At 42.3% G+C, this 12,608-nt stretch overlaps 1 protein-coding gene across 1 annotated transcript in view; it reads left to right on the top strand.

The window, feature by feature from the left end:
• LOC117248433 (ras and Rab interactor 2-like) overlaps nucleotides 1-12,608 on the top strand; it is a 62,785-nt gene that overhangs the window by 40,639 nt on the left and 9,538 nt on the right. The window contains exon 8 of the mRNA XM_033613511.2: nucleotides 7,349-8,980. Within this exon, the coding sequence (XP_033469402.2) occupies nucleotides 7,349-8,980 (1,632 nt within the window). The remainder of the gene's footprint in view (nucleotides 1-7,348; nucleotides 8,981-12,608) is intronic.

The following is a 12,608-nucleotide window of genomic DNA, read 5'->3' as shown; positions in this document are numbered from 1 at the left end:
ATTTTAGCACAAACACACCAATTAAGTTTTGCACCTGAGTGCAGTTTGAACTTTTTTGCATCTGGTTGCAATTATCCACGCAGCAAAGTATAATTGCTGCCTTTGCAGCAAGAACACAGTAGGCTGAACAGCTGCAAGCTACAGGTACTCACCAATGAGATGCGGCAGCATTCTTAAACGTGACAGAGACAAACCATTTTTGAGATTTAATATTGCAGTCTGTCAGTGCTGTTGGTGTTTTACCACCACCAACTCTTAAAAGACGTTACTAATTTCACTGTAACTCTGTGTTGCTATTAGCGCTGATCTTTTTTAATGGGACTGTCTTTACAGTGAGTCTCATTGGCATAAAACGTTCAGTTTAGTGTAAAATGTATGTGTATTACCTAATTTAAATACATGCAGATAGCACCCTTTGCAGGTGCTTTGAGAATTACATGGTTGCTTTTTAACTTGTTTTTGCAGGACTAGCAGTCGCAAAAGCTGCGCAACCCTTTTGTGAATTCAGCTGTCAGTGTAACCTTTGTGTCCTTTCAGGCTGTGCTGTGACTCAGCTCTGAGCTATCATGTGTACACTAGGCTGACTGTGTCAGACGTCCAGTGTCCCTCAGCCTGACAGTCTCTTAAAGAGTTCAAGATGACACATGATGATTTGATGAGACTCTCTTTGGTCTCAAATGATCTACAGACATACATTCTTTCACTCCCTCTTATTCATAAAAGGGTTGCTGTTTGGTGAGGTGACACAATGGTGGGTTTTGTGTGTCTATGAAGACACTTGAGCGGCAATGAATAGTTGATCTAATAGGTAGTTCTGACGTACATACAAGCAACATTAATGGCTGGGAAAGATGTACTGTTGACTCTGACGTCTTCACAGTGTCTTATTACCTGTTGTATGGCTGTCCCCCCTGTAATGACTGCAGTTTGTTTTCTTTTGTGATGCCTTTTGAAGGCTTGTTTGTTAAAATTATTAATTTAGAGAATTAGAAGCTTGGCAGGGCCAGTTTAACCCACCATGGTGCAAAAATGGCCTGTTGGCCATTATGGAGCTCTGACATTCCCAGAAACCAACCAGCATTGCTATATTGGAATATTAGTCAGCTCTAGGTCAGTTTGTCATAATTAAAATAAACCCCCATCAAACCAAAATATTAGATATTTAAACTTGATTTTGACAGAGGGCCTTACTAAAGACACCCTTACTATTTAGTTTGTATTTGTGCTTTGATGGATTATTTTACACGCGATGCACTGATCCAGTCCTCTGGATTGGCACCAGGGCTGATACTAATCTAATTCAGTGGATCAGGTATCAGCCAGATGTAACTGATCCACATCCAATACATTCATTTTCTTTGTCATTGTCATTAAACTGTGTTTTGGCACTATTAGTTACATTCATTCAGTCTCTGTAGCAACAGTTACCAACATTTTTTAGTTGCTGTATTTTGACTGAACCGATGGGATGTTCATTTTTACTACTTTGGCATTCCTTTTCTAAAGCAATATCAAATACGTATCATGAGTTAAGTAGCAATAATATATAGGATACAAGAGAATGTGTAAAAGTATTGTAACCTGAACGATAGAATAAACTTTGCTTCAGGCATTAGTTCCTGTAGACTTTCAAAAAAAAAAAAAAAACAAGAAAACTTCAAAAGGCTAGACTCAGTGTCATGAAGTTGTCTTCATGATGGCAGAAAGATGCAGTTTATAGCTCCAGAAGAAGCTTGTGAGTGGACCTTTGGATTATTTGTCAAACTACTTATTCTTAAATCAAGAATGAACTGTCAACCCAGCTTATGTTGAATTTGTATTATGCCTTAGCAGCATTATGTTTTCAGGTTGTCCATCCGCCTGTCTGTCCATTGCATTCTTGTGAACGTGATATCTCAAAAAGTGGGAATTTCTTCAAATTTGGTATAAACGTCCTCTTGGACTCAAGGATGAACTGTTGAGATTTTGGTGGTTAAGGATCAAGGTCACTGTGACCTCATCTGTCTCATTTTTGTGAATGCAATATCTCAAGAACACCTTGACCAAATGCTTTCAGATTTGGCACAAATGTTAACTTGGACTAAACAATGACCTGGTTAGATCTGGCATTGTGACCTTGCATCCATCTCATTCTCATGAATGCAATATCTCAAGAACACCTTAAGCGGATTTCCTCCAATTTTAGAACAAATGTTCACTTGGACTCAAGAATGAACTGATTAGAATTTGGTGGTTGAAGGTCAAAGGTCAAGGTCACTTTGACCTCACGAAACATGTTTTTGGCTGTAACTCCAGAATCCATACACTTCGACAAAATTTCACAGTAGGGCATTAACAGAAAAGTCGATTTGTCGACGTGTCGACGTCAGTGGCACAAGTCAACACCCCCCGGGAGGAGTCGACAAGTCGTGTGTTTTTTCCCTCTCTCTCTCTCTCTGTGTGCTTGTGTACGGAATGCAATCGCTGCCTCTGATTACGCTGATCCTTTGGAGCAGACTCTGCGAGGAATGTCCGCAGTCATTCGGGCTTTCATAGTCGAGCGCACTTCCGTGTTGTAGTTTCCTGTAAAAATGTCCATGAAAAATCCCCGCGATGTGAAAAATACATGCCGAGCAGTCACTGGTGCGCGGAGCGGAGTCCGCGCGGTCGTAAAATCTGAGCTTTGCGCGCACAGGGCTTGCGGACCTCCGCAGAGTCCGTTCCGCGTACGCTCCGCCCGGGTATGTTCGGGCCTTGACTCAGTAACAGAAGGGGAGACATTTGATCAGATACTTAATTGGTGACTCTAATCCTGGGGGTCCATCTTGAAACTATGCTGATTGAATAGATCTTCTGAGCTGTGCTAGAAGATGTGAGTGAAGCATCCATGTTTTTACAGACAACTTTACTGGTTTGCAGAGGCATACAACAGCACGATGGTAATTCTAGTTTGTTTAGTAGAACAAATACATTAAATGCATTTCACTGGAATTGAACCCTATATGAAACAAATTGTACCTTATGTGGGAACATGTGACAAGTAAAAATGATTGATTGTTTCTAGTGACTTGCTGACAGTGCTGCTTGCAGAATAAATGCACAGGTGGGATTCTGTATTTATGGCATTGTTTCTGGTATTGCTCATTGCCAAACTGCATGCAAGCCATCCCATATGTAGCAAAGTTTGATATGCTGATGTTTCCTGTCACTACACAGTTTGGAGTGGGCTATACTGATGAGTTAGAAAGTTAAAGAAATGGGTTAGTTCTTAAAAGTCGCAACTCCAATCTCAAGATGCTTATGACCAAGGGGTCGATGAGACCTACCTTACTTTGCTCTGCTGCACCTTTGCCTCATCTCCTGGAAGTCATTTGCTCCTGATATTTCCCAAAATGTACTATAAACAGTTTGCAGAGACAATATAATCCACCTCAAAGCCACACAGTTTGAAGAAGAATAACAGAACAATAAATAACAATAAACAATACAATAAACTTGACAGTAGCCTGTTTTATAGTCATGATGAGCAATCAGCTTAGTAAAACTGGAAGACTTAGCCATATATCAGTGAAGATTATTTACCTCTTTTTGTTTTAGAGATGCTAAGAGTTCTCATTTTCTGACCTTTGTGATAGCACTTGTTGCTTTTTATCACTCAGCTTAAGTATTGCAGTGTGGTTACCAAAGTCAAATCTACAGCCCACATTAGCATGTAATAAGTACATTTGTTTGATCTACCCATTTTTACCCAGTTCTATACATAAGCCCAGTCAGTAATTACATTTATGAAATATTCCCAGCTGCACAAGAACCAAAGTGACTGACCTCATGTGCTTTACAGTGTGTGAGCTCTGTCTATTTTTGGCTCCAGTTCAGCTGGCATATATCTCTACCAGCTGCCTTTGCCTCAACCTTGACTTTCCCGGTTCTTACATCAAACACACCAAACCACATTCCTCTGTGCACTAAGTCCTGGGTATGTGTGTGTGTTTGAACACAGTACAGCAGCTTTTTGCTGTGCTTTGCATATACTTGTGTGAACATGCCATGTACATGTTCATGGAATTAGAAGTGTCATAAAACCAAATACTGAAATATCTTCAACAAACAGAATGATGACATAGAATTAACAACAGTAATGAGTATCAGAGCATGTACCAGAGGAAAAAGATGATTCGACCAGAAAAGAGAGTAAACAAGAGTAGAGTGGGAGGGAAATAGGAAAACGGGTCTCAGTGTGTCACAGAGAGAGAGAGAGCAACAGAGAGTGAGAGAGACCACGCAACTTCCACTGAAAGGAAGAGAGGGAGGCAGGAATACAATGCTAACAGCCCGCCCACACACTCATTAACAGAAGTGAGTCATAACACAGCCAGTCGAGTTTCAGCTTGTGCCGACACAGCGGTGTATCCTCTGCAAAACTATCAGAGAAGTTAGACTGAGATCAACAGCTTGCCTGTGTGTCACTGAGCTTTGGGATCACCGTGAGTATTGCCGCTCTCTCTGCTCTGTAGTTCTGTGAAGGAGTTGCTCTGTGTCTGGGACTCATATTCCTCATGCAGTATTGTTCCCCTGGTGTGTGTCTGTCTTGTTTTGCTGTGTCTGGTACGGCTTGGACTCTAAAGGTTCAACAACTTATTGTGTTATAGAAGTTTAGTGCTGTTTTCTTCTTTCTTGTTTGCCGGTAAAAAAGCTCCCTGCTCCCAGCTCCCTACTCTGCAAAAGTGAACAGCAGTGATTTTACAAGAAGCAACATTTAGAGGTTTTTGAAGATTGGTTGTAATTGGAGGACTTGTATTGAGTCAGTGGGAGTGGATGAGGGGACGAATCTAAGTTGGCGTAAATTAAGTTAAGCATTTTTCAGCATATATATAGTTTTTGCTGCCGGGGGGGGGGGGGGGGGGATCTTTCCACGTAACTCTGAAAAACACGAATCACCTACAGGCTGTTTTTTATGCTGTTGGAATCAAACATTTTTATGCTGTTGGAATCAAACAGTTACTTACTAAGCATATGCTTAGTAAGTAATTGAAATACACAAAGTCACATTACATATACATGAACATTGTTTCAACCCAATTCCAAAACTGATTCATCATAACCCGGCAATGACTAAAACCGGACCGTACCCAAGGTGCCATATAAGTTATTTATTATAACAAATAAGATAAACTGAGAGTTAAATTTGTGTGTGAGTTGTGTTCACATACAACGTAGTGTTCATGCAGATGTGTGTGAATAATGCAGTGTAAGCTGCTGTGAAGTAAAAACCTAAACAAAGGGCTGAGCAAAGCAAAAGGGGTTGCAGACACAGGGAAGAGAGGGAAGGGAAGTCACATTGGAAGCTGGAACTTTTATATCCTGTGGCGCCGATGGCAGCACACACACACACACACACACAAAAGCAGAGTGAGCAGGAGTCGTCACAATATGAAGGAAAAATATGTCTTTAGCCCAGTCTGAATCTGCAGTGAGAGGCTGCTCCAACACCACGGGCAGAAGGATTTAAACCTCCGTCTGTTTTTAGTTGCAGTAGTTGACATTCCTAGGTGATACCATCACATATGAGTAATAGTGGTCAGTGGAGGTATTTTCAAGCAAATCTTTGTCAACAATGGTGACCCTTGTTTGATGCTGTGAGCTGGGCCGGTCTCATTTGCATGATTGGAAGATTGGAACACGTGTCAATTGCTTTTCTTGGGTGCCCTGAAGTAGACTATACTCAGGATAACTACTGTATTAGACTCTATTAAACTAATTAGGGTATAATTATTTAGCTCATGGAGCTTACCAAACCAAAATAAAGTGTGTAATCAACTAAATGGCCTGTAATTACTGATTCATTTATGCTGAATGCCCTGTTACACCTCTGATTGTCGATCCTCAATAGCGATGACAATCCGTGCTATTAGAAATGTTCCATGATGCACTGACAATAACAGGAGTTGGTGTTTGTCAAAGGTGAACTTAAGCGATGTTACACATCAAAGTCTGTTTACAGATGTTGAGGTGTACCACTGTGTATGTGAGACAAGTTGTGTAAAAGCTTTAGTGTCTTCAGTGGGAGCTGTTTGAAATCTGATAAATGTCCTCAGATGATGTCACTTGAGTCATGGGATACAATTACATCCACGCTAATATTCCAGTACTATTCAGAATATGACAGTATTCTGAATTTGATACAGGTCATGTTCACAGCATATTCCGTTTGGATATTCCAAATGTAGCATTTTCCAATCAAGACGTTGGATATGCTAGTATTATTCAAGTTTTAGGAGCATTCTTTGGACATGTCTACAGTGCATTAGGAATATGTGTCTCATTAAGGATTTTTACCACAGTTTGTTACACACGGCCTCTTTTCTGTTTATGGTCAGCTCTGTGCATTTTACATAAACCAACTAACCAACAGTTTAGAGTGGGGTGGAGATGCATGCCCAAAAGAAAAGCCCACATTTCCGTTAGGAAGGAAAAACATACTTTAAAAGATTATGAAAAACTTATGTGCAAATATCCAAATGTCAACCTTTTCAAGAAAGGTGGTTGAAGGAATGAAAAAGGGAGGCTATGTTTGCATGGTCAACAACTCCGCCATCAGTGGAAAACTCTGAAAAAATCCTGGCACAAGTGACAGTTGGTCTACTTTTCTATGTTTCTCAGTATGCATAGCTGCATGTAAACATGAATATTTGTGGAATATTCATTTTCATTCGCCATTTAAACAGCTTAGTAGGAAAGTTGTCTTTTTCAGAATAAGTGCAAAAACGTGACTATTTTGTGCATGTGAATGTTGTCTATGCCGATGGGGCTGAAGACTACATGTTTGAAAATGAAAAAAACCTGGGGGTGTGGAGGTCAAAAGAAATGAGTTTACCAGACCTCTGTCGCCTGCTGCTCATCTCTGCTGCAGGGTAGAGACTCCAGGCTACATTAGCTACCACTAACAAAACACACCAAAGTCTCTGACCTAACTGTCGGCAGTCCACTTGCATTGTAGTTCATGTTCAGCAGGCACTGGGTTTTGACAAGGAACAAAAATGCATGGAAGAATAAAGGTGATATCTCTGGTTCCTTTGTATTGATTTTAATACTCTTTTAACTATCCATCATGAGTCCAACAATTTTATGGGATGCAACGCTAAATCAGTGGAGAACTTATTGTACTTCACCTGGTGAGGTGGTAAGGCAGCTACTAAGTCTGTGGTCCAGGTTTGGCCAACTTAATGTTGGCTTCAAAACACATATTACTATGTCAACCCTGGGTATGAGACAGGGCCCAGACATATTTAATTTCGCACTTAAATGTTGTATCACACCCTGTCCACGTAATACACTATTGGTAGCATAATTTTCTCACTGTCTCACACAGGCTTCTGGGATGCTCAGTTGTGCCACAAGAGGAAGGGCTCGGTCTCCTTAACAGGAATAGCTGCTCCCGACAGACCACCTCCCCCTGTTCAGAGACCAGTCTCCTTGGCAACCACACCAGGGCGCCCTCGGCTTCGAACTCGCACCCCATCTGAGCTCGAGTGTTGCCAGTCCAACGGAGCACTTTGCTTCATCAACCCCCTTTTCATAAAGGTTCACCAGCCAGATGGTGACCACAGCACAGCCTCAAATCCCTCTGGTACAGCAAAGCAGGGTTTGAGGGAGGAGCTCGTTAATGACAGCCTAGAAACCAACAATAAGGACACGCAACACACTTGTAGAGACAGTCCTCAGATCTGTAGCTCAGATCAAAGCGACAGTAGCCGATCAGGTCACAGCAACACAGAGCTACGGGAGGATAACAGCCAAACCAGTAGCAGCAGTCAGAGGCTAAGTGCTGCAGACAGTGTGCCACGGTCCCCACCTCCACGCCCACCCCCGCCTCGCATTGTGCCGCAGCACTCAGCCCCTCTTCTCCGACAGCACAGCATGCCAGAGAAAATCTCCTGGATCAATGTCCCCAAGGAGAAGGTGGAGGAGAGGGAGAGAGGTAGCAGCATCTTATCTCGTCTGGGCTCCTCTCTTAGTATCAGCCCCTCATCCTCCCCTCCCAAGAGACTCAGCATCAGCTCCCCCATATCCATCCCCCGGCCCTCCCTGCCCATCTCTCTATCATCGCTCTCCTCCTCTCCACGTCGGGCCAAGGCCTCATCATCATCGTCCAGCCAGGAGGATGCCCAGTGCCACTTGGCGCTGGAGGACCAGACTATTGAGAAGGCCCTCATTAGGGCCAGAATGACTCAGCTCAGCGCTACCAGAACCCCTGCCCAAGACTCCAGCTCTCCTCCAGACCCGTCACTGATTACAGCAAGCAAGCAGACACATGTGGCAAGGGGAGAAGAAGAAGAAACAGGCGAAGAATGCAGTGGTGGCGGCCAGCGACTGAGTGACATGAGCCTCTCCACAGATTCCTCAGACTCCCTGGATTTCTCTCAGTCCTCAGCCTTCTTCCTTCCTCCTCTGCATGACCCCAGCCCCCCCACTGTGGCTGACTTTAACACCCACCTCCCCCTCTCCCTCCCACCATCCCACCTGCCTTACTGCAGCATGGAGGAGGACGACGATGATGAGGACGACGAGGATGAAGACGAGCCCGACTACGGTGTTAGTCTCGAGAGCGACCAGGACCAAGACCAGGACCTGACCATGGTGCCTCCAGGCCACCGCACCAAGCGCCGCACCAGTGCCGGTGCTTTGGTCCTGCAGAAGGCTCTGCGAGGGCACCTGCGCAAAATGAGTGGTGTTTTCAACTCGCTGCTGACGCCTGAGAAGAGGGCGATCCGCAAGGTGGTGGAGCTGTCAAGGGATAAAGGCTCGTACTTCGGCTGCCTGGTGCAGGACTACCTGAGCTACATGGGCGAGGGTGCGGGCACCCAGGCCTGGCAGGGCTATGCCTCGGGACTGGAGCTGCTGCAGACTCTCCGCCAGTTTATCACTCAGATGAAGAGCTACCTGAGACAGAGCTCCGAGCTAGAGCCGCCAATCGAGAGCCTTATTCCTGAAGACCAGATCGGTGAGTACCAAATAAAATTATTCCATCTTTTACTCAAGCTCGGTTTTGTTACCCTTATTTTACTAACTATACCAGCAATGGCTCACGCACTGCAAATGTAACTGTTGCTTCATTCTGAAAAGCAATTTCAGCTTAATGCTTTAACAACAGTAACTGTGGGTATCCGTATGTTGTGTGCCACAGAGCTTGGTCAACAGTTGAAATGCTGAGGCTGCACAATTGCAACATTTCTACCTTCTAAGCATTATGACCTTGTCTTCAACTCAACATGGAGGGTACTGGGAGTAATTTCTGTGTGTGTTTGCAAATGTTTTAGTGATTATTTTAAGGAAGTGTGAATGACTGGTGTATTAATAGAGAAATCTTAATTTTTGTGGAAACACTATGTCACAGAAAACGTGCTCAATGCAGACGCAGCAGTTTCACTTCAATATTTAGCAGTGAGGCCATTAGAAAACTTGTCCTCACGTGTTTACAGCTGGATACCTGCACGTGTGTGTATATGTATACATTCCTGTTGAAGCCATGGCCACCAGGCTCATTTTTGTTAATTGTATGTCATGCATGCTAGTAAGTCAGTATCCATTTGAAAAAGAAAGTAAAGACAGGTGAGCATGGATTAAAATCAATCTCACCTTTTGAAACCGAGTGCAAATCTTTTATAGTCCAATACTAACATTTGCATTTCCCTTTTATTGCTCTTTATTATATCCATCCTTTATTATATCCGACAATACCATGACAGCAATATGAAAGGCGGACCAAGCCCAACCACATAGATACATAGGAACACACACACACACACACCTGCCGGAAGAGTGGTCTGAGTCATTTAGGCCAAGACTCAGTGGCTGCATTAGACCTTGGACAGAGTGGCATGTAAACAGAGAGCACAAAGAGGGTTTTATCTGAGGAGGAAGGGGGCTGTTAAACCAACCTGTTTCTACTGGCCCCATTCAAATAGTTCACCACAGGGATATAATTATGAAGTCAAGAAATGGGTGAAAATCTCTTTTATCAGCATTCATCACATAACATGAAAACTAATCTTAAATGCCAACATTTTACATTTTCAAGCTAGTTCTTTGACAGCTTTTTAATTTCTAGTTATATTTTAAAACTATATTTTTACTCAACTTATAAAATGTCAGCATCTGTTATGTGATTTTTTAAAGCACATTTTATTAAAGGGGCAGTTCAACAAATATACACTTAAGTTTAGTTTACTCCTATGGAGGAGTGCAAGCAGTGAAAGCAGTTGTGTGATGCCTTATGTGACTCTGAAGGGAGCTTTCCAAAGTCATAAAAAAACCCTGATTATGTCAGTGTCATCTTAGGCCGTGCTTCAGATTTAAAATTCTTTCGAGAAAGGCTGCATTACAGACAGAAGGTGTAAAGTTTAAAAGATGTTGTTTACCAAGCAGGCAAAGTCTAATGTAAGACTACCCAGTTGCATTTAAAAATGTAGGATCCAGTGTTTTTGCAGCCTGACCCATAGTAATAAAACATGAAATACCCCAAATGAAATATAAAAATATAAGTAGGTCATCAGATATTAAAAGTTTTAGGTTTGATTGGCAACTACCAATAGTATAAGTTCTGAAGTAAAGAAAAAGAAGAAGCCAAAAAACTGAAGATATCTGTTTTTCATGTTTGGGTGTTGCGTGTGGCGCTGGCTGTTTTTCTGAATGACCTGTTTTTCACAGGGATGACACAGTGGGAACTGCATGGGTTTCAGTTCTTGGAATAGTTGCACAACATTTTGTTGTGGCAGCTTCAGAGTGTTTTCTGTTTAGCTCCAAGGCCGGCCGGCCCAGATGGATTTGGGTGACTGTCTGCCAAGTCGGACAATCTCTGTCTTACTCCAACTCCAGTTCTTTCAAATTAGCTATCCAATCAGAGTGAGAGGATTTGAGGCGAGCCCCCTCCACTTTCTGTCTCACGCTGTCGTTCTTTGACACTCTCTTCGTATTTTTTTCATGGTTTCTGTGTTTTTGTTTTCTCTGTCTATCTTAGACTCTCCTTGCTTTGAAGTAGTGTACTAGTATTTTGGTATGACTGTTAGTGCTTTCATTCAGTGTTTAATGTAAATTACGGATGGGTGGTTGTTTTCTCGCACAGTATGGTCATTTATAACACTACCCTAAATACCAGGAAAAGTAATGCAGCTTTAGCTACAATAAGCAAATTTCTAGGTCACTTAGAAACAAAGAAAACAACAAATGTGCAGATATTAAGGGGAGGCAGTCACAGAGTTTCAAATGTGGAAGATGTTGTTGTTGTTGTTCCCCTCTAGCACTCACTCAGCAACCCAACCATGTGTGTGTTTGGGTCCAGGATGTTCAGGCAGGGTGAGGGGAGAATAGAGTTCCTTGTACTCCACTCATCCCACACTGCGATAGCCTGAGATGACACGACGTCATGAAGCTCTGTTTGTGGTGCTTCACCAATTATTCATGTGTTATAATTACATCAAGGGCTGGATAAGACCTATGTGGTGTACTATGAAATTTGACATATTGTGTGAGATTGTTCCACAAGAAGGATACGTGACATAGGGTTGGGCAGTACATTGATATTATATCAATATTGTGATATGAGACTAGATATAGTCATCAATTTTGGATATTGTAGTATCGTACGCATTGTATTTTCCTGGTTTTAAAGGCTGCAAAAATATATCAGTCTATCAAAAATGTCATTGTGTAAATATTTAGTGAAAGCACTAATAGTCAACCCTACAATATTGTAACAATATCATATTGAAATATTGTGATATTTGATTTTTAACACATCGCTCTGCCCTAGGTGGAAATCACTTTTTGGCCATATCAAAATGAAATGAATTTTAGTGATTGAATATTATCTGTGATAAATACTAACACACTAATTCATTTTCTAATGTGTATGACTCATAGAGAATATCGTCAGGAAAAAACGGGAACTACCCATTGGTTCGACAGCCCATTGGTTCAACATCCCATTGTTCCGACCATATTAAACTCATTGTTCCGAAGTCTGTTCCGAAATCATCATGATACCCTGTGGTTAAGGTCTGGTTAGGTTTAGGCACAAAAACCACTTGGTTAGGGTCAGGAAAAGATCATGGTGTGGGTTAAAATGAAAAAGAAAGTGACAAACACATAAGCCGTGAGCCTGCTCTGCCTCAAGCCGGTCGCGGCGCACCACACACCCACCGTGAGCCATTCAGCACCGCGGACAGTCTGACTAATGGGCTGTCGAACCAATGACATGGACCCGAAAAAACAACGGATCTATTCGATCACTAAACATTCTCTCCCTCTGAAGAGAACCTCTTACCAAGGATGCCCGATTATATCAGCACATTATTGGTACTGGCTGGTGTTGGCTTTAAAATGATCTATCAGAATTGGCCAACATGGTTTTTCTTATTTTGCACAATGAATGAATATTACATACATTGAAAAGTAAAGCATTCAAGCCTTTCATGTCTCCATCTGCTGGTGGGCCATCACAATAGTGATAGTAAGTTCTACTGCAGAAGAGACTTGATGATCAATGAAATTAGTTGGGGAGAAAAGTGGATGTATCTGTATTGGCTATTGGCCAAATTAGTAGTTATTTATTGGCATATCGGATATCAACA

Source organism: Epinephelus lanceolatus, chromosome 17 (genome assembly GCF_041903045.1).
Source record: "Epinephelus lanceolatus isolate andai-2023 chromosome 17, ASM4190304v1, whole genome shotgun sequence".
Taxonomy (NCBI): Eukaryota; Metazoa; Chordata; class Actinopteri; order Perciformes; family Serranidae; genus Epinephelus; species Epinephelus lanceolatus.
This window is presented reverse-complemented; position numbering and strand designations above follow the sequence as displayed.